The 22,869-nt window shown below is 44.8% G+C and overlaps 1 protein-coding gene across 1 annotated transcript in view; it reads left to right on the forward strand.

Moving 5' to 3' along the window:
- Lcp1 (lymphocyte cytosolic protein 1) overlaps positions 1–22,869 on the forward strand; it is a 95,214-nt gene that overhangs the window by 55,969 nt on the left and 16,376 nt on the right. The window contains exons 4-11 of the mRNA XM_041674121.1: positions 10,542–10,627; positions 11,722–11,885; positions 12,226–12,355; positions 14,769–14,901; positions 16,266–16,347; positions 17,812–17,977; positions 19,951–20,093; positions 22,644–22,739. Coding sequence (XP_041530055.1) covers positions 10,564–10,627; positions 11,722–11,885; positions 12,226–12,355; positions 14,769–14,901; positions 16,266–16,347; positions 17,812–17,977; positions 19,951–20,093; positions 22,644–22,739 — 978 coding nt within the window. The 5' untranslated portion in view covers positions 10,542–10,563. The remainder of the gene's footprint in view (positions 1–10,541; positions 10,628–11,721; positions 11,886–12,225; positions 12,356–14,768; positions 14,902–16,265; positions 16,348–17,811; positions 17,978–19,950; positions 20,094–22,643; positions 22,740–22,869) is intronic.

Raw genomic sequence — 22,869 nt, forward strand, 5'->3', positions numbered from 1 at the left:
CCCACCTTCCCAAATCTTAGGTTCTTAACTTCTCATTGATGTCCTTCCCCACAACTTGGCTGGACCAAACTTAAGATTTGGGACATCCTACTTCTCTCTTTCTGGCTAGTTTCTGACTCACTTCTCTACTCTGCAGGGCCTCGTTTCCCCCAGTTCTGGTTCCTTCTTCTCACTGCGGTGGTTTCTCAGGGACCTTGTTCTGAGGAGGAAGCAAAGACTGTGTTCTGAGGAGGAAGCAAATGCATATAAGCCCAGGAAACAGTTCTAGGTGGAAGCATTTTGTCTGCATTTTATTGCCTGCCCTGCTGTGTGTAGCAGGGCAGTATAGCCTGGGCCACTGACGTTTCCCTTCAAGAAAGAAGAGAACCACACTCCCACGGCTCCTTTCTGTGGGGTTCAGCATCCAGAGCCCCTAACATCAGCCACCCCAAACCAGCATCAGAAGTTTGTATGCTTTGCTTGCCTTTTGTTTTATAAAGCTATTTCCATCTTTTTTATATGGAAAACTCCGTATTGAGTCCCTAGGACTTAGTTCGATATTGTCTTCCCTGGAAAGCCACCTTCCTGGGCCTCTCTTCCCTATCCCCGCCCCTCCTGGCTCTTCCCTCTCATTTCCCTCTCACCATCTTTTCTCCTCCCATCCCCTTCCTCTATCCTCTGTCCTCTCCCCTCTTCCCACTTCCCAGGGAGAATCCCAGGCTTCCTTCTCTGTGTTCTTGCAGCACCGTGATGATGTCATCTTTACACTACTCCAGATAGTGTAGCCTTTCACAGACATGATGACTTTCCTTCACTTGGCTCTCTGTGTCCCTGAAGGCAGTTTTTATTTTTAGTATCCAAGACAAGACATCTGCTTCATTCCACAATAGTGGATAACCAAAGTATGCAGGTCTCCCAAATACAGGACCCTTTCTCCACGGGAGCCATTGGGACACAAGCAGAAAAGACCAACCCTGGTGGTGGCCTTGCTCGCTCATCTTACCACTTCCTTTAAGATGTTGAGGAGCTTGAGAGAGGAGACATCTAGAATTGCCCCGAGAGTTCTAGCCCCCAGTTTGTCTGAGTGTTTTCAACTTGATACTAGAGCTTTGATCTTTGGGAGTTTCCTTTCCGGGTCACCCCAAGGAAGGACAGAGAACAGAGGGCACTTGGGAAATGAGGCACCTTCCCCAGGTCACAGCTCCCTGACCTTAAGCTAGTCATTTAACCTCATTCCCCTCATTAATGCTCAGTGGCGAGACCTGCATCACGGTGCAGATAACACATTCAGCAAGCAGGAGCTGTGTTGTTATCATCCACATCTCTCTGCTGTCCTTTAGCTGCTGTTTGCTCTGACTCTAAATGACTAGACCTCTCTAGAGGCTCTGGGTTAAAGAGCACCCGTAAGAGAGGAAAAGAACTGACTGACCCTCAAGAACTGTCCTGCTCATCTTTGAGTCTACACGTCTTAGTTCATTTTGTGCTACTGTGACCAAACGCCTGAGGCTGGGCTGTATATTAAAGCAGAGAGATCCGTTCCTTTTGGTTTTAGAGGCTGTGAAGTCCAAGGTGGAAGGGCTACATTGGGTCCCTCTGCATTATCCCATGGTAGCAGGCAGAAGACAAGAAAGCACAGGCAAGAAAGGGTGAGAGGGGGTCAACTTGCTTCTCCCAGAAATACACTCCTGCCATATTGACATTACATGGCCAATGAAGACTCCATGCTAAACACCGTCGTTGGCCCGCCCTCTAACACCTCTACGTTCCAGCTCAGTTTCTAACACAGGACTCTGGAGGGCACATTTGAACCCAGCATAGGTGTTGTCCTCTAGGGCCGTCTTTATTTCTCTCTGGGGGACTGGACAAAGTCTTCCTGTGACTCTAAGGAGTCCTTCTGGATTCTGTAGTGAGTGGTGACTGCCTTCCTTACTAGACAAGCTATGTCCTACTTTTGTTTCTCTCAGCATCTCACCCAGGCCCTGGGGGCAGCAGATGTTGGCATATGTCAGTGGAAGGGAGGGATAACTGATTTATGAGTTTGCTTAGTGGGACACATGTAGAATTGCTAGAGAACGGGTTTGATAGCCCAGTTGATGATATGCAAATTACATTCAAGTAAGCTACTTGACTACCTTCTATGAGTCTATGATTTTTCTGCATTTAACTGTTTGTCTTGGCTACTTTTAGAGTTAAAGAAACATTGCAAAGATATAAGGACTCCCCTATGCCCATTTAGAGTTAGTTTCCATGACTCTAAATAGATGTGCTTTCTTTTATATTTTGTTTATACATACTATTATATATGTATAAATATACTGTTGTTTTCTAAGTGCTTTTTTTTTTTTGCTTTTTGTTTTCTAAATGCTTTCCTCCCTCCAAATTGATTTTTAGTTGACCTATGAAGTAGTAGGTGTTTCTCGTGTGCAACACTGGTTTTGAAATAAATATACTATATAGAAATTGGTAAGTATGTTCTCTCATAGTTACTTTTTAGTATAGTCAACCCTTTCTGTCCACTTCCTTAGCATTTTCAAGACGATGGCATGCTGTCATCGACTACAGTCACCGTGCCGCAGGGCACTCTCCCCAGCTTATCTGCCCATGCAACTGTCACGGTGTACTTGTTGGCCCCGCAACAACCACTCCAGCCTCTGGTTGTCACCGTTTAACTCTCAACCCACATAAGATCAACTTTTCAGAATTAGTCTACATATTCCTGAGATGAGGTGGTATGTGTCTTTCTCTGGCTGCCTGCAGGTTCATCTATATTCATTCTGGCACTGGCAGAATTTCTTCCTATTTTTTTTAAGAGGTATAGATTTTCATTGAGTTTATACCACTTACCTCATTTATACAACATTGTCTTTATCCAGTCTTCAGTTAACGGACATTTAGATTGTTTCCATTTCTTGTCCATTTTTTTTCCTTTAAGGCAGCCCTTTACTATGTAGCCCAGGCTGGCCTTCAACTTACCATCCTCCTGCCTCAGCCTCCCAGGTGCTGAAATTACAGTGTGTGCCACCATGCCTGGCATTTCTTGGCCATCAAGCACAGTGCTGCCGTAACAAAGGGGTGCAAATCTCTTAACCTAATGGGTCCATGTCCTTTTGGTAAATGCCCAATAGTGGGGCAGCTGGACCACCTGACCGTTCTGTTTTTAACCCCTTCAGCAATCTCCCTGCTCTTTATAATGGCTATTTTACAGCTTTAGTGTTCTTATGGTCCCTGGTTAAGGAAGTCAGTACAAACTCGGGAGACTGGAAAGCCAATTAATTTAAAGGTTGAAAAACAAACTCCTAAACCAACATCTAAAAAAGAATAAAAACATCACAGCTCCTGTAGTTCCCTCTGAAATTAGCCTAAGAAAGGAGCAGCTGTAATGGTATCAGAAAGGATTTAGGTTACAAGGCAGGGACATGAGATACCAGAGAGGTTATAGAGTTTCCTTATTTGGGTCTTTTTAAAGAAAATACTAGGTGGCTCTCTTTCTGGGACAGTCTGAGCACTGTCTTGCCTAGAAGCTAGGAATGAACTGGATCAGTTTGTCTTTAACCGAGTGTGATGCCATCCCAGAAAAGAAGTCCCACGAGCCACTTTGACAGCTCCTCTGCTCTGAACTGCTCCACTGGGCAGCTGAGCCGGGGCATCTGCCTGGGATCCATGAGGAGATGCTTCTGGGACAGCTCTGTTTGCTGATGAGGTAAGAGCAGGGACAATGACTGCCCCTGGGAGCCAGGGCCCCTCCCTTACTCGCTCATGTCTTAAGAGACACATCTGGGGCACAGCCTGTTCCGGAGGGCGCCCGTACCAACTGTGTTATATTCTCTGCAAGCTTGCCTCTAATCTACATATTCAGCGGTCAGCCACTAAGTGGGATCTTGGAGTTTTAACATGGAAGGGACTTCCTCTCTCAATTCATGGAGGAAGAAACCGAGGTCCAGAGAATAAGCTGGAGGCTGATGTTACACAGCCAGGAGTAAAAAGCAGGATCTGCTCATGAGAAGCGACAGAGAACTTTCCCTCACTCCCTGCCCGTTACTTTGGTGAACTTACTCATTTAGTGAATTGTATGGGCTGATTTTGACACTTGATATATTTCTTTGTTTAATTCTGTATTTCTGTATTTTAAGATGGGGTTGTCCTGGCTGGCCTGGACTCACCATGTAACAAAGGCTGGCCTCAAATTCATGGATATCTTCTTGCCTTGGTGTCCGAAGTGCTTATAGGTCTGTGTCACGCTTCCTGGCCTGCTCTTTTTCAATAGGCTTCTGTGTTTACTGCTTCTATCCAGTCCTTTCTTCCTTCTCGGTGATCTGTGTTTAGCCTTTTCACTCATTTGCTCACGAGCCCCAGCAAAGTCTCATTGTGTTAGCCCCGTTGCAGGCCATTAGCCATGTCCATGTGTTTCATTCAAAACTTGGCATTGAGCTGTGAGCTTCGTGAAGCCCTAGTCTTTGGGTCCCCATTCTTGTACTGCTCCCTGCATCTTCTAGCAACCAGAGCAGAGCTTTGTATGGAAACACCTAGGTGAGGGAATGGTGCTTGATATTCAGGTAATAACAGTATATTGATAGATAGCAATTCTTTGAACAAATGAATTTGGCATGTCCTGAACTTTCAGTGGGGGGAAGCATGGCCTTTAAAAGTCCCTGCGTTAAAATGCAGGACAAAAAGTAGCGTGGATTTCCAAGAGGCTGGTGGTATCTTTCCTAGGCTCCAATGCCTAGGGAAGGAGACAGGTGCTGAGGCACTAAGGTATCCTCAAACTCCAGCCTGGCATCTCACCCTTGCTTCCAGAACTTGGTTTGGGTACCTTGGTAGAGAGCAGAGGTATTAAGGATGTTCTGGGAGGGGCAGGAGAGGCAATGCAGTCTCTTGAATTAGAGGTAGGGCTGGAATCTGTGTGCCTAATTCTGTTCCTCCACTTCAGAAGCCCCTCAACTGAATGGCCAGCTTGTGAAGGCTTTCAGACATCACCATGGGGAGCAGATTCTGTTGTGATCTGCTGGCTTCCCAGGAGTGTTTACACAGCCCCAGACTTGCTGTCACAGGCCTCCTTTGTCTTCTTCCCTGAGGTCTTTAGGTCATAGGCTTCAGAGAAAGGATACTGTGCCCTGGAGCAGCCTGTGCATTTGCAAAGAGAAAAACAAACCAACCAACCAACCAACCAACAAAAAAACCGTCAAATTTGAGGTTTAACTTGATAGAAGGGATTATAAGTGCCCATTTTTATTTGGGGCCATTTGTAATTGAATTTATTTTTTTAAAAATTTTGTTTCGGTGTTTTGTCTGCATGTATGTCTGTGCACACATTGTGTGTGTGCTGCCGGTGGAAGTCAGAGGAGGGAGCTGCAGCCCCTGGAACTGGGGCCCCAGACAGTTGTGGGTGCTGGAAATCAAGACCAGCCAGTGCTCTTAACCACTAAGACAGTTCTCCAATCCCTATATTTGAGTTTTTTGTTTTTTTTTAAAAAGTCATTTTAAAACTGTATTTTCAAAGTCATTGTTTATAAGAAAGGTAAGCATACAGAATTGGCATCCAAGGACGTAGAGGAACTTGCTGTATGTTTTTTGTTAGCTCTCCTGAAAGTGCCCAGAAAGGGCAGGACCAAGCAGAAACAAACACTGTTTTCAATTTTAAACTTCACAACAGAATCTTGTGATATTTTCTTTTCTTAGCCATCTGAAGCTAACACTAAGTCCGGTACTGGTTGTGTTGCGTATACAGCGTGTTTCTGGCTAGGAGCAGTTTGCTGAGGTGTCTGGGTGTTTTGTAGCTTCCATCGCCGATGTCCTGAGGTTGCTGGGACACTGCCGTGACTAAGAGTCAGAAGTCTCCAGTTTTCCTGTAGCTGCAGAGTCAAGTTGCAGGGAAAGTGGGACACAGTCCGAAGAATTCCTTGGTCATGTGATATGGGGTGACAGATGCCCTTGTACTCCAGCAGGTTGATACCTGTCCCTAACCCCAACACAGCTGAGCCCAGAGCTGCCTGTGAGGATGACACCAGGACCGGCCACTTACCCCCCTTATTGCTGTTTCCATGATCGGTTCTGAAACAGGAATTTCTGCTCGCCAGTACATATTCACTCAGAGAAACTGTTCTCTTCTGTGAGGCCCTCAGCCTTGTGTTCTGGGGTACACTCCCACAAATGACTTCTATATTCAGCCTCCAGGGAACTTCAGCTGAGTATTTTGGAAATCACTGTCTCAGAATCACTGGCCATGACCATCTGGGGAACACCGTGCTCTCTGTAAGCAGAGACAAACCGTGCCATCTTTAAGGCAGCAACTGCCTCTGACTTTTGCAGCTTAGGGGTTCACTTGAGCTAAAGGATAGTCTTAAACGTTTAAAAAACCAAAGACAAGCTACTAGTGATCTCTTTAGCCAAAAGTCTTGGGATTCTGCAGCGACTGATCTATAGAACAGAAGGGCTCACAGGAAAACTAGCAGCCAGACGTGACCCAGATAACCGACTTGAGATTGGTCTTCTTCGATCTGATTTGGGTGGTGATTCATAAATGCAGTCCCCAAACTGGCTGTTGATTAAAATGGTTTCTGGCAGGGCACTTTTAGATGATGCAGCAGTTAGAAAGGGATTTGTGGGCTACTAAGATACCCAGTAGGTAAACGTACTAAAGGCTCAGCCTCACTACCTGAGTCTGATCCTTCGAGCAATGACTCTTCAAGACGTCCTATGACTCCAACATGTTCGGTGTGGCACACCTATGCCCACACACGTACACCTTGCCATGCTAAATAAAATGCAGTTAAATGTTTTACTGAAAGGAAGGGCAGGGGTGAAGGCCGGGGAGGCAGCTCAGTGATAGAGCTCATGACTGACATATTTAGGCCCTAGCAGCAAAAAGATATTAGAAATTTGGACCATGCTCAGGGTAGGGTCTGTAAAACTGAGTTGAAAGTACTCATTCATGGCCTGGAAGACACATGCATTGCTTCTTCAGTCTCCCTTTTGGGCTCCAGATGCCATAGTGTGACCATTACTGCTGTCTTTAGGGTGCTAGTGTTGCAAAATGACAGCTGGGAACCTGCCTAATGGGTGATAAGGCAGCCCACACCTTCAAATGTGCATGGATGGAATTGGGCACAGTCCCCTCAGACAAACACACAAGCTCTGCAAAGCCTCTAAAATTAGACTAGCCATGACCTTCTTAGATGTGGCTGGTGCAGGGTCTTCCATTAATCATGTCCCACCCCACTGTGCCGAAGCGGTGTCTATTGCACACCCTACACAGTTCAGTTAGTTCAAGTCAAGGACTTTATTGTTCCTTTTAGAGATGGCTTCACCTTCTCTCTCCTGCACTGGGAGCACCAGCCAGACACGGCCTCTGAGATCTGCACAGACAACGCGTTTTGCATGGTTATATGTCAGTTTCCTCGTGTGTACCTTAGAACACTGTAATCATCCCCTGAAGTGCCCCCCCCCCGTCTCCAAAAGTGGGGCTGTGCTTCTAGGTCCTACTGCTCTGTGTGAGGGTACAAGAGACAAGGCAATCTGTTCAAAGCCGGGCCCTGCAACAGCCCATAGTGGTCCCAGCGACTTCAGCTGTCAGCCTTACCCTCCCTTCTCAGTCCACTTTTCGCACTGCATAAACCCACTCCTCTCTTTCTGAAGCCCTTGAGCCACTGAAGCCTTGAGGGTTTTTCAACATGAAGCTGTTCTCACTGCTTGCATCTTCAAGTTGATCCTCCCACTTCTAAGCCTTCTGAGAGAATGTTATTAGGTGTTATAGGAGGTGTTCGTTCCTGACCAACATACCGTGTTTTAAGATAACCAATATTTCCTTTTAAGGTCTTAGTTTGGATGAGTGATACAGTCTGTGGAGACATGCGGTATTTATGCTAAAATATTTTTACTCTGCTATACCATCATCTTTGGAGGTTTTTTAGATTTTCCACTTTAACCCAATGCTATGATTCTTCGGTGTTCTTTAAAAATTACTTAAATTTTTATTTATGCATATGCATGTTCCTGCATGAGTTGGTGTGCACCACATTTGGGCAGGTGAGGCCGGAGGACATTGGGTGTCCTGGAGCTGGAGTTACAGGTGTTGGTGAGCTACCTGATGTGGGTGCTGGGACCCGAATCCAGGTCCTCTGCAAGAGTAGCACATGCTCTTAACTGCTAAGCTATCTCTCCATTTCTCTCAGTTCTGTTTTGACACAATGCAATCTCATTCCTGTTTTTACTTAAACTTCTCACGGTCTCTTACTGTGTTCCATAAACGAATACTCTTCTTTGCAAACATACGGCCAGTTTTGGATTCCACCACCCGTTTGCTCGCCACACACTTAGTGTTTGTGCCATGCCTTCCAGTAACTAACTGGGCCACACTTCACTTGAAAGAAAGAGCAGGGCCTGACTCATGTAAGCATTTGTAAAATGTGTGTCGATGGACACCCGTGAACCAAGTGTAAGACGTCTAACAAGTGTGGCCTGCCAGCTGTAGAACCAGACCGGCTGTGACATCCAGGGATTGCTACAGTGTGACGGGGAGACCCTGCTATGAACGTGCAGGTGCCATCGTAGTCACAATCGTTTTGTAAAGTTGCAGCAATGTTCCTGTAACAGAAGCCTCGATTGCATAACACAAAGAAGCGCAAGCTTCTTCTGCAATTCCCAGGCAGACCCGCAGGGTTGAAGTTCAAATCTCCCGCACTAGTGAGTGCTTGCTGAGCAATGAGCGGGTGGGGAGAATGAGTGTTTGCCAGGAGTGTGAGGGTGTGGAGCCTGAGCAGACAGCTGGAGGAGGGAGAGAATTGAGAGTTGGAATGTTGCCGGGACTAGCTTGTGTCCTCTATAGAATGGAAATCCTCATGGTAATTTATGCCTTGAGAGTCATTAAGGGACAATCAAATATGGTATTGACTGCACCCCGCAAATGCCCTCTTCTTAATGCCAGATAAGGATTTTGCTACCAGCCGAGTTCTTTTGGTGGTAGCTTTTTAGCAAACTAGGGTTTGATTTTGAGTCACTTCTAGCAAAGCTAGACAGGTTTTAGGCATCCACCAAGTGCTGAAGCTCCTCGCTGCGTCCTGCGTCACGTCGTGCGTCTAGTCGGTGCGTCGTCCCTCCGTCCTCTTACTGCGTCTGTGTCTACTCCCCTTTGACTTGGAGATACCTTTGTAACTTCATTCAAATGAGTTTTGAAAAAAGAAGATTGTGAGAGAAGGGATGGAGACGGAGAGGGACCAGAAGGGAGATGGCAGCCAGATCTCCAGTATGTTCTATAGATGCCTATGGTGTCAAGGAGATCAGAGCATGTGGGGCAGGGCACAGTCTAATCTCAGATGACATTCTCAGCGTTGTTGTTTTTGTTTACTTCTTATGGTCTTGGATATTTGTTTATATAAGAATTCTGTTAACAAAAAGTTACCTAGGGTAACGAAGGTTTGAAGCCACGGTCACGGCACGTGGCAGGAAAGTTCCACTCATGTTGGTAAATTATGGATGCAGAGTTTTCAAAGCTGAGTGTGATATAGTTTGACCTGGAGGTTTTAATATTAAAACATTTGCCTCTTTGCGTGGATGTCAGTTGTCACCGAGAACAAATACGGCACCATAAAGTGATGTGAAAATATTTAATAAGAAAAAGAAAGTTGGTTTAAACTATCCTCCCCACACATCTAAGACATTTTAAAAGAGATAATTTTGTTACGATAGTCAAAATGAAATTAGTTAGAAACATCTCACCTGCTGTCTTCTCACACCATCACAACCCTGCCCAACAGGAAATCCAGCTGACTTCCATGACTCTCCCCCACAATTGACGTCTGTAATTCCTAGGTTAGCCAGGGCCTTCTCGTTCTGCCCACTAGAGGGCAGTAGTGATGCACAAGGCTAGCCGATTGCTCAGCAAGCTTTTCTGAAAAAACCCCTAGAATGTGCTTCAGATTTTCATACATGAATTCTTAGAAAGCCACCTCCTTTCTCCATCCTTGACTGTGTATGGTCAAACGTATACATAAAACTCTTTGAATTTATGAAGTGTATCTATCGGCTTGGTCAAGCATTAAGAACGTGATGATGTTTGCAAAGACACTTAGGTAAAAGTTAAATGTTTTGATTGTATATCTCTATGAGATAAATTACACCTAAATATAGTAACCTTACTACCTCTTTCTGTGTTCCCTATAATGTTGGCTCAGAGTTCAAATGGGCCAGAAGGTCCGCAGTGGCTCCCTCGGGCGGATGCCGGGGAAACCCTGGAGCTGGGAGCTCATGAGGGGCTGGTATTATATAGCTCTTCTTCACAGGCTTCCTTATGAGAACAGGAGGATTCGACGAAGGATGAGTATCCCAAGAATGAACACTTCCAAGAAAAAGAGGCGGAAATAAGCCGTCTCCGTGCGGGGAGGGGAGAGATTGTAGACAGCTCTCTTTGATGACGCCACGTGGGAAGCTGGGACAGTTTGGATGATGGCTACAAGTCATGGAGTGGGGAGGAACGCGTCTTCCTCTGATAAACGGGATTTGTTCTGAAGGTGCTGCTGTAAGGATGAAGATGCACAGCGCTCACCCCTGCGTTCTCTTTCCCCTAGGTCCGTCACCTAAGCAGTCAGAATGGCCAGAGGATCAGTGTCTGATGAGGAGATGATGGAGCTCAGAGAGGCCTTTGCCAAAGTCGGTGAGTGGGCCTGGAGCCGCTGTGTGCCGCTCTCTGCTGATCCGCCTCACGGACTGCTTAAAGCAGAGGTTCTCAACCTCACAGCTGTGGTCCAAGACCATCGGAAAAGGATTATTATACATAATAATAGCAAATATAATATTATACTTAATAATAACAATAGAAAAAATTACTATTATGAAGTAGCAATGAAAATAATTTTATGGTTAGGGGGTCACCACAGCATGAGGAACTGTATTAAAGGGTCGCAGCATTGGGAAGGCTGACGACCCAGGAGAGTTGATTTCTGAAAGATGTGCTCGAGAAAAAGCCTTCTTTCCTACTTAAAACGGGGGGCCTGGACTCTTACCTTTCCTTCAGGGTTTCTATCTTTCCTGCTTTCATTTGGGTTCCAATTTTTGTTTGTTTTTAGTATTGCTTTACTCCTTATCCTAAGTTTGTGGTTTACTCTTTAGTTTCTCTAAGAAATCCTAAGGATCGTAGGAGGGGCTAGAGAGATGGCTCAGTCAGTAAAGTGTTGGCCACTCAAGCATGAGGGCCTGAGTTGGGTCCCCAGCTCCCACATGAAATGCCGGGCACAGTGGCAGGTGCTTGTAATCCCAGCTCTGGGAAGGCAGAGCCGGGCGACTCTCTGGGGCTCACTGGCCAGCTCCTCTAGCCAACTGGTGAGTTCTACCTTCAGTGGGAGAACTCTGTCTTGAAAAAAAGATGGCTCCTGAGGAATAACACCTTAGGTTGTCCTTTGACCTCCATACGTATGTGTGCACTCACACACATACATGAACTTGCACACATGCTATTTTATGTATATGTATGCATGCATGCATGCGTTCCTAGATATAGTGTTACTGAAACCTCTGCTTTGAAATTACGAGTCTTTTACCATGGATTTTGGAAGTGATGTGATGGTCCAGATCCAATAGCAATGGGCCACCTGGCAGATTTTTGCCTCTATCTGGGTCAGGCTGAAACCCAGGACTGGTCATCTCCCTCCAACCCCCGCCCCCCCCCCCCCCCCCCCGCGTCATTTAGTATTCTCTGCCCTTTCTAAAGACTGCGCCGGAGTCACCCGAAGCTCCACTGTCTCATTACAGACACCGACGGCAATGGATACATCAGTTGCAATGAGCTGAATGACTTGTTCAAGGCCGCCTGCCTGCCTCTGCCTGGGTATCGCGTGAGAGAGATCACAGAAAACCTGATGGCCACGGGCGACCTAGACCAAGATGGAAAGATCAGCTTTGATGAGTTTATCAAGGTGAGCATGATTCTGAACTCAAGGTGATGCATTTGGAACTTGAACGCAGCGTCAACAAATATCCAGAGTAGCAATCCTTCCCTCCCTGGTTCATTGTTACAGTCTTACCTTTGCGGTTTTCTCGACTGCAGTTTGGGTCACTAGAAATGCCTTAATCTAGCTGGGTGTGGTAGCCCACCTCTGTAATCCCTGCACTTGGGAGCCTAAGGCAGGAGGATTTGCTTTGAGTTCAAGGATAGCCTGGGCTACATAGTACCAGCCAGCCTAAACTGCATAACAAGATCCAGTTTTTTTTAAAAAAATTAAAACCAAATGAGGCAAAAATATTGCATTTTTATAGGTCTTCCATGGCCTGAAAAGCACCGAGGTTGCCAAGACCTTCCGGAAAGCTATCAACAAAAAGGAAGGGATCTGTGCGATTGGCGGCACCTCCGAGCAGTCCAGCGTTGGCACCCAGCACTCCTACTCGGGTAAGCTGTGCTGCTGGGTGAGGAGCAGAGGGGCAGGCGAGAGTTGCCAGAGTGGACGACTAGAGGAGGATAAACAGAGGAGAGAGGGCCCAGGCTTTCTGGGGTTACAGGATCAAAATTTGGTATACAAGCCAAAGGGTTAAAAGTGAAGAAGCAAGCCCACCTGTGCGGGTGGAAACCTGTCTCCCCCTGTGGAAGTGGATCAGTGCCCAGGCGCAGGTGGCAGGAGCCCTGGAGCCCCAGGGACCTTCCAGTACTGAGTGATCTCATTTGCATTTCAAGTGGGCTTTTAAAACTGCTCAAAATTCCTTTAAACATCTCCTGGACAAAATTGGCCATTTGAGTCGCTGTCTTCAGAATAATGATTATTCTTAACGCCTGCTGAGTGGTCACAAAATATTGATGGGGAAGAGAAGTTTTATGTTTATCCCAAATGCTGACACAAAGCAGCCTTAATGGAAGCTTCTAAGATCCCAAATGGTGTAGTCACTCAGGATTTCCCAAACTGTAGTTTCTAAGAGATGATTCAGTGTTAAAGATAAGTTTATTGATATGCATTGCTTGCAGTTGATGAGAAAAGGTTTAGCTTTTTTTTTTTGTAAAAATATACTATTAATTCTTTGGGAATGTTTAGGATGTATTTTGAATATGCACGTCCCTCCCCAACTCCTCCCATAACCATCCTCTCTACTGTCCCACCCTTTCCCACTTTATATTGAGATTTCTTCCTTGTTTCTTTCTCCATTGAGTCCAGTTTGTGTTGCCCAGTTAGTCTTGGGAGTGGGCCCTGCCCTGCTGTGTGGTTGTCATATCATCATAGAAAGTGGACTCTCCCTCTCCTCGGACAATGGTGGGATTTCATGCCCCCCCCCCCCCATGCTGGGATCTTGTCTGGCTGCAGCTTGCTCAGGTCTTATGCATGCTGTCACAATCACTGTGTGTTCATCTGTGCAACTCTCACAATCACTGCGTGTTCATATGTGCAACTGCCCAGTTGTGTCTGGTAAACACTGTTTCCTTGATGTCACCAACCACCTCTGACTCTTGGAGTCTCTCCAGCCCCTCTTCTGAGAAGATCCAGAGCCTTGAGGGTTAGGGATGTGATATGTATGTCCCATTTAGAGCTGAATACTCCACAGTCTCAGAGCTTGGTTAGGAATCTCTGTTAATAGTTATCTACCGAAGCTTCTTTTATGAGGATTGAGCGAAGCTCTAACCTATGGGTGTAGCAATATGTCATAAGAATCAGTTTCATACTGTGTCCATTTAGCAGAATAATAATGTGTTCACTCCTAGAGCCTGTGGCTTAATCAGCCACAGGTGCTTGGCCCCTTTAACAGTGTCAGGTATGGGTTCCATCTCATGAAATGGGTCTTAGATGCAATTTTTTAAAGTAGTTGGTTACTCCTCTAACATTTGTACCACCTTTGCACTAGTGGGCCTATCGTATCAGGCCTATGTTGTAGCTTACAGGGTTCTGAATGTACTCAATCTTGTCTAGCCTTGTAGGGATTTTTTTCAAGACTTTGCTGTGTCAAAGTGCATCAGGAATCTGAGGATAGCAATTCACTTTCCCGTCTTTACCAGTTTCAACAATTTACATGCTATTGTGAAACATGGTACTAGGGGAGAAGGCAGAGACTCAGGGTTTATTAAGAAATTTGAAATTTTGAAATTTATGCCCTGGCATTGCTGAAGCATGCATGGGAAGCCCATATATGGCAGTTCTGTTGAACTTGTCCATATTGGGTTTTATGGCCTAAGCTGATGAGAATGACGGACCAGGTCTCTTCCTTCTCTTCCTCAAGAGGGCACCAGATGGTTGTGAGCCACCATCTGGTTGCTGGGAATTGAACACAGGACCTTTGGAAGAGCAGACAGTGTTCTTAACTGCTGAGCCATTGCTCCAGCCCAGGTTTTACTAAGACTTAAGATCAACTCATTGTAGCTTTGCTTATAGGAAGGAAGAAGTCTATCACAGGTGATTTCATTTCCTGTTTCATTATAATCATAGAAAAGGCCAACGATATTGCAGTGATTGACCATGACATACAACATTTAAATTGGGGGTGGGGGGAGTTACACAAGCAGGATCCTGAGTTTTATCCTATAAATATCAAACCACATTATTTAAATTACACCCACACAAAATATTTTATTATTTATAATTATCCAGATATAACATGCATTTAAAACTTTGTTCTAAATCTTTAATTGTATCTTTATTACCTGATTCAGTGCTTGTTTCTTAAGGGAGTTCTGATTTATAAAACTAGTAAATCCAAGATGGTGGGAGGATGGCCTGGTAGCCTTGCAGTATTACTCTTGGGCACAAGAACGTGAGGTCCATGTGTGCAGTGCCTTCCTCTGGCTTTCACATTGCACGTAAGTCACTTCAGCACTTTATTTGCAGAGGAAGAAAAGTATGCCTTCGTCAACTGGATAAACAAAGCCCTGGAGAATGACCCCGACTGCCGGCATGTCATCCCCATGAACCCCAACACCAATGATCTCTTCAACGCTGTAGGGGACGGCATAGTTCTTTGGTAAATGCAAGTTCCTTCTTAATTTCCAAAGGTGTCCCCCCCCCCCCTTTATTGACATATCAGCAGCTGAATGTTTTTATTGTAAGCCATTTTTTTTTGATGCTTGCATATATGATGTACTTTTATGGACTGTATTTGACAGGGGTACAGGGGAGCTAACTAACTTCAGAAACGACTTGTAGTGCAGTCTGTCAAACTGCTGTTGTCTCCATGAAGAGAAGGGACACCATGTATAAACATGAACTTATGCATAAGCCAAGACACGGTGATGCCGGCCCAGAGCAGTGGCTTTTGGGGGTGTGTGCCACTCTGCTTCACCTGAGCATGGCCTGCCCCGGATGGACTGGGGAAGGAAGCAGAGCAGCGGAAGTTTATTTTAAATACCCGAGTGTGCACATAGAGATACATTAGCATGTGTACACATATGACAAATTTAGGAACATACATGTTTCAAAGTAACTATAAAAGATAGCCTCCTGAGTAACTGAGATTACGGGCCTGCACCACCAAGTCTGGCTTCCGTTTGGGGATTGGATTCTCGTTTCCTTTCTTTAAATAAAACAGAAGCCACTAATGTCATTTATTTTCTCCGCCCTGTTGAAGATTAAGCAAACAATAACTTGAGCAAAATCAGGTTTTCATAAACAACCGTCACTTGCTTGGATTTTTCATCAATGTATTGGATACTTAAGTGAGGAAAATTTATCACACATTGATCAAATGACTACAGAATGATAGGACAAGCCATTGCTTGTTTAGTTAAGTGTATTGATTAGATATCTGATAGAAATATTTACATAATGTAAACCCAGAAGTAGATCGGCAATCTCTTGCATGGTGGGGACAATTTACAAGGCTAAGAAACTCACAGGGGTGGGAGGAAGGTGGGTTGCTTTAACTACCTATCTTGAATTCAATGATGAGCTGAGGCAGTGGTTCTCAACCTGTGGGTCACAACTCCTTTGAGGGTTGCATATCAGATGTTTACAATACGGTTCATAACAGTAGCAAAATTACAGTTATGAAGAATTTAATGGTTGGGGTCAGCACAATACGAGGACCCTATAAGGGTCGCAGCATCCGGAAGGTGGAGAAACCACTGTTCTATGGGAACCAGGGCACTCTGATAGCTTAGGTGAGTGAAAGAAGCCGGCCTTTGCTTCCTAGCTCACTGCGTTGTGATAGGTTCATGAACACTGCCGGTCCCCCGCAGAGTCCAGATCCAATCACTACGGCGCAGCTCGTGCAAGCTGTGGGGAAATAGAGTGTTGCTGATATCCAGTTAAGGTCCTGATAGACCTTCACTCTCATCCCATCGGCTACTCAGAGGGTTGCCTTCTTTAATTCCATTGTTTCTCTTGCAGTAAAATGATCAACCTGTCAGTGCCAGACACGATCGATGAGAGAACAATCAACAAAAAGAAGCTCACACCCTTCACCATTCAGGTTTGTCTCTCTACTGCTATGCAAACACGGGGTTCCAGCTTTGTGTGAGCGCCCACCATCACTGCTGAGTCAGCTTTACCCAAGCGCTCAGGCTTCCTTCCCTGCACTTAGGCCTTGGCTGATGGTTCTCACAGCCAGTGGGTAGAAGGACGCATTTCTGGCTTGTGTTTATTGGTGGAGCAGTCAAGGGTGGAGCTGGGGTGTGTTAGCAGCTGGGTTTGTTTAGGCCACATAAGAATATGCTTCATGATGGCTGTAATTGTAACTCAAGCTTGCCTTACCAAGTAGCCTTTGAATTGATACTGAAGAGACCGCATGAGCGGAAAAGACAAGCCTTTCTGAGCAGGGAAGGGATGGAAAAACGGGCTATGCTCTGGAGGACTCCCCTGTGCTGTGGACACAGCCAAGAGTGGAATAAATAGAACTTGTTTTCACCCTTCTGCTTCTTGATTAGCCAAACTAGTCGCCAGCGGAAGATAAGCTGGGTTTCTTTCTTGTATTCCAATATTTTAGTGCTATTGTAATTCTCTAGCTCAGGAACGATGTCTGATACCTTAAATCATGAATAAACAGGTTATCTCCTGTCTGGACGTAAGCAGTCCTGTGTACTTTTAAGATGTCTAACCAAGTTAGTAACAAGAGTTGAGCATATGAGAATGCACGTAATGTTAGATTTATTCATAATCTTGGCTATAGTAGGAACTGTCTTTATTCACTGTTCAGAATGGTTGGGAAGGACTTCTGGGGGAGTTTCTCAATTTGCCATACACACCGCAAAAGCCTTTCTGCTCTCTGACACTGTCCAGAAACAGAACATGAGAGATGGAACACTCCGACTATCCCAGCTGTGTATGAGTTACCGTAGATGCATGCATGGTTGGTATAGCAGGCTGGAACTTGCATACATAGGTGCATATGCAAGTTTGCTAGTTGTCATGGATACTCAGTAGCTTGTTTTTTGAAGAAAACAAACAACCGAACAAACCCATCAGTCTTTTCCAGGAATTTGATTTATATAATTTTCTTTCCATGACAGTAAATTTGCAAGTCAAAAGACCATTCTGTTGTTCTTTTTTATGACCCTAATTTACATCAACAATTATCTTCTTAGCCATAGGCAATGATAGGACAATGACTTTCTCCAGTTAATGGAGGCTCTGAATGTATAGGCTTCATCAAAGTGCAAAACAGACCAGCACAGGTCTCCTTAATCTCCTGCCAGAATGGGTCCTCCACACTGGGTACTGGTTTGATTGAGTAGGCCCCTGTATAAGCTCAGTGTGTGGGCTATTAGGTCCTTCCTCATTATTATTCCACTGCTTTTTCTCTGTGTTAAGACTAGTGAAGACCTTGCCTCTGGGTCTGAGAACATTGCGGAAGGACAGCACTAGCTGTTGATAATCAATAATCTCTGGGCATTGTCAAAGTGAAGGAACCAAGCTTACATATTTTTTTCTTCCTCAGGAAAACTTGAACTTGGCTCTGAACTCTGCTTCAGCCATTGGGTGCCATGTGGTTAATATAGGAGCCGAGGACCTGAAGGAGGGGAAGCCTTATTTGGTCCTGGGACTTTTGTGGCAAGTCATTAAGATTGGGTTGTTTGCTGACATCGAACTCAGCAGAAATGAAGGTAAGACAAAGTCTCATGTGCTAAGATTTTCTGGCATGGCTTTCTAACATTGCCTGTGTTGGTGATTGGGGGAAGACATCAGGCATTCTCCAGCTGAGAAAACCACTCAGTAATACTGAGTCCACGGAATTAAAGTAACAGACTCTTCTATCCATGCAAACCAGGCTTTTATAATGTCAGTGCAAAGGCTTTTAGAGACCACAGACTGGCAATAGCGCTTTGTTTAGAATATAGAGCTTGGCCTGGTTGGAACCCTCACCCCAGAGGCTGCTTTACCGCTCGAATGGTCTACCGGGGCTTCACAGTAAACAGACTGAGTTTTGATACATATTTTGTAAAGACTAATCACATTCAAATACTTTAGCAAATGCACCAGATTGGGTGAGATTGGTCTATTTCTTATTGACTACCAAGGAAGCTGTAGGTTGTGTTTATACAGGGTGGATGAGCCTAGAGCCCTCAGGTAAACAGGAGGGCAAAGTCTGTCATACTGTAGCACATGTTGCTAACTTGCCCAAAGAGGCTTTGGATACTGTTACTGCCGCCCAGAGAGAACCAAGTAGCAATATAAATTGATGGGGGACTCGTTTGCCTGATTAGAGTAATCACATCGCTGCGTCTAGTGTGATCAGTACATGAAAACACCATATTATGTACCTTAAATATACACAATACATCTTCAGAAAACCACATTAGAGCTTTGAAATTCCGAACTAAAGCCAGGCCTAATGGCACTGACTACAGTCCCAGCTACTTGGGAGGCAGAGGCAGGAAGATGACAAGCTTAGCGCCTGCCTAGATTTTTAGAGTGAATTTAAGGGTGACTAAATGAGACCCTGGTTATTTGCTCAGGGCTGTAGGTTCAACCCCCAGCGCTGGGGAAAAAGAAAGGAAAGGGGGAAATTTTGAACAAGGTACATAAGCAATGATAGCCCAGTTGAGTTCTCAGGCGTGGACCTTGATAAGTGCTACACAAAACTCATGTTTCAAAAATTTCGGGTACTGTTCCCACCATTCTGAAATCTATAGCTAAATTATAATCTTCAGTTATATATATTCAATTTTTCAAATTAATTAATTAATTATCTTTAAGCATGTCAGTATTTTGTATGTATGTATACTACATGCATGCCTGGTGCCTCTGGAGAACAGAAGAGGATGTTGGGTCCCCTGGGACTGAAGTTATAGATGGTTGTGAGTCATCATGTGGATGCTGGGAATTGAACCTGGATCCTGTGGAAGAGCAGCCAGGTTCTTAACTGCTGAGCCATCTCTTCAGCCCCAACTATGCATATATTTTAAATCAAATTATAACAAGCAGTAAAAATGTTAAGATATCACTTTAAAACCCAAATACTAAGCATTATATTTAAAAAGCAAAAAAATATATATATATAGCAAATAGGAATCGTAGAACTCAAGAGAAAGAATATTGATTTGCAGAATCGAATCAACTAAATTTAAACACAACCAGGCAGAAAATATTTATTCTTTTGGGGAAACGCAGAGGAAAGTTGGTTGCGTTGTTGCATTGCTATAATTATACAGGTAAGCATTTGGACTATAAAACGCCGATGGGAATAGAAAAGAGAACATTGTCATGATTGCAAAATCGACCTCTTAAAAGCAGAAGTGTCATTGTGATATGAAGTGTGGTCCAGCAGACCCAACAGAGCACTTCCGGCACGTCACCTAGCTTACCTTTGTGCTATAACTCGTGCTCATAGGCAAAGGCTTGAGATTCCTTGGTCCTTATCTTTCCTAACTAAAAAATGGGGATAACAAGTTAGCTTGCATTAATGCACCCCTTTTAGGAAGTATAAGTGAGTTGTTTCCTTCATGGGCAGGGCTGTAAGACATTGCACCCAAAGGACGATGCTGCCCTTTGCTCTTCCAAGAGGGCTCCACGTCAGGCACAACAAATGCCCCCAAACATCCTTGTGTTTATTTTATTATTATGTGTGTGTCTCCAGCTCTGATCGCCCTTCTGAGAGAAGGAGAGAGCCTAGAGGACTTGATGAAGCTGTCTCCCGAAGACCTGCTGCTGCGGTGGGCTAACTACCACCTGGAAAACGCAGGTTGCACCAAAATCGCCAACTTCAGCACTGACATCAAGGTAGGGGCACTCTGCTGAACGTGCCTACTGCAATGGAGGGGAGGTGTGGAGTTCGCAGAGAAAGGACAGATGCTGGGCCTTGTGTCTTAGCAGCCTGGGTTAGTGTGGTTCTGTTTGCAGCCACTCACCATCCCCCAGAGCCAATCTGCAGCTCTAGTTCCGGGTCACACACACATATCTGCCCTGAGCCCTTGTGCAGCTTCAAAGGGAGATGAGTCTCACTGTGAATTTCAGTGTCAGGAAGGAGATCATCAGGAGTGCAGGGTGCTGCACGGGCAATACCACTTTAAAGTGAAGAGGGTATGTGTGGGGACTGGAGAGATGGCTCTCATCGTGAGGACCAGAGTGTAGATCGAGCACTCACGTGACAAGCCTGATATCCCGTAAGCCTTTGTAACTCCAGCTACAAGAAAGCCAATGCCTACTTTTGACCTCGGTGTTTGAACAGGCAGGAGGACTGCACACCTGCACACACATGAGCATTCCCTTGTGCAGATACATATGCATGCACATGTCTGAACACATGCAAATAAATAAATCATAGAAAAGAAAGTGTATGTAAGAGTTTGATGTCTCTCGCTTTATACGTGGTGCCATCCTAAAGGGGTTCCTTTCACAGAGTTAAGTGAAGATGTTTTTCTGATCACTAATAATAGTACTAAGTAATCGTAAGCAAGTACAGTGTTTGCTGCATGCCAGGCGTTGCTAGGTGCTTTTGTGGTTGACTCACTGAATCCTTACCACAAGCCCTAAGGTAAGAATTTCACAAATATGGAAACAAAGAAATAAGAGATCCATAAAAGAACGGCCAGAAAGGCCGACATGTGGTCTTCAACTTTATGAAAAATTGTAATATTAAGGTGAGAGGAAATAGTTGTAACTGGAGACAGATGGACTAGGGTGACAAGCACCTAAGGAACAGCTAAGGAGGATTAGAGTCCCCAGAGCAACAGCGAGACATGGGCTACCAACGTTAGGCAAGATTCCTGTGTCTACTCTCTCAAACGTGAAGAGCCAGAGGAAAGGTCACATGACCCGCCAAGAACCCGCCAGGCTAATAATTGAGTACCAGCAGCTTCTGACTACTGCACCACGTGGGCTGACCTGGCGTGTTCAGAACTTGGCATTTGTCAGAAACAGGGCCAATCAGAGTAAAGCGTATAGCGGAGCAGCCCCTCCCCCACCCCCAGGCACTCAGCTAGGCACACTGGTGAACCATCTTCAGGCAGCACTAGCCAAAGTGGGGCTCACAGGAGCCAGACAACACTTCCTATCCGTGCTCAATAGTTCTGCCCTGTTATGTTGGAGAACTATGTACCCTAAGTTATGATCTCAGTCATAAATGGGCCTGATTTACACTCACCGAAAGGCTATGTTCTTAACTAACCATTTTGGACTTTGGGAAAGTCAATAGGGCATTTACACAGGGCTTGTAAATGTATGCGTGTAGGGGAGCTGCTATAATACATGTGTCTGAGGTGTGTACCCCAGTTAAAAGCAGTGGTGCAACTCCTGAGTTTTCAGTGTTTAAGCTAAATCAAAAGGCTTTCAAATTATCTGAACAGATGGAGTGAAATTCTATATGCTTCCATTGACTGAGCATAAATCTGTATTTTTAAGATCATGACCCTGATAATTTTATTTGTCAATAATCATATTAAGAATTCACGCCCAGCCCAATTCCTTATAACCCAGATTACCTGTAGTTTATAGCTTATAGAAAGACATGAGATGCTCTTACCCTGGAGATATCTTTCCTTCTACTCAGAAACTATTTATTGCCTGTGACCCCAACACTTAGGAAGCTGCAGGAGGAGAACCACAAGTTCAAGGCCAGCCAGCTCAAAATGCATGATGAAACTCTGTCTCATAAAATAACATAAAAAAAGCGATCAAAATGGCTCAACAGATAAACGTATTCTGTTAAGGCTGAGAACTGGAGTAGAGTCCTCAGGACCCACACGGTGGGAGGAGAGAACAGACCGGAAGCTGTCCTCTGACCTCAGCACACATGTGTCCCTCCACATGCACATGTAAATAAATCGTAATTTGAAAAAGCAACAACACAAGACAGCTTGCTAATGTGTTAATCATCTGTCTTTGAATTTTCTTGTTTGCTGATTGTCCCTTTGAATGTATTTTAAACTCTGCTTTAAACTTCTGCTTCCTTTTCTCTGTCGCTTTTTTTAATTAACCCTTAGCTGACTGACTTCTACAACAGTATAAAGGTATATACGTATTTTCCTGTATATAATTTAATTCATGTAAATAAACTGTTTCTCCCCCCTGAGGACAACAGAACCTTTGTGTTGCCTTTTATGTTGGCCCTGTATTTTCTTTATTGCTAGACTCCTTTAAAGAGAAAGAAATATAATATGCAACTAAACAGCGTGGACATTCTAGAGAGTTAATATTTCTAGGTCAGTTAATTGCTACATTCCTGAATGACAGGAATAAGAAATACAATGTTTGTTTTTAGGAGATGGTTGTTGTGTTAAGTGTGCAGTTAACTTCATTTTTTTACATTGTAATTTCTTAACCTTTTCTCAGGACTCAAAGGCGTATTACCACCTGCTTGAGCAGGTGGCTCCCAAAGGAGACGAAGAAGGAATCCCCGCTGTCGTGATTGACATGTCTGGGCTGAGGGTAAGGCTGTGCCACTGTCTTCAAAGGATACCATACTCTCGGTGTTGACTGCTCCTGTGGGTCACCTTGGCCCCTGCTCTGCTTAAGTGCCTGTTAAACTATTGAACACTGTTAGTAATTTTTGATAATA

Source organism: Microtus oregoni, unplaced genomic scaffold, assembly GCF_018167655.1.
Source record: "Microtus oregoni isolate MIOR12 unplaced genomic scaffold, Mior012 000001F_ref0000356, whole genome shotgun sequence".
Taxonomy (NCBI): domain Eukaryota; kingdom Metazoa; phylum Chordata; class Mammalia; order Rodentia; family Cricetidae; genus Microtus; species Microtus oregoni.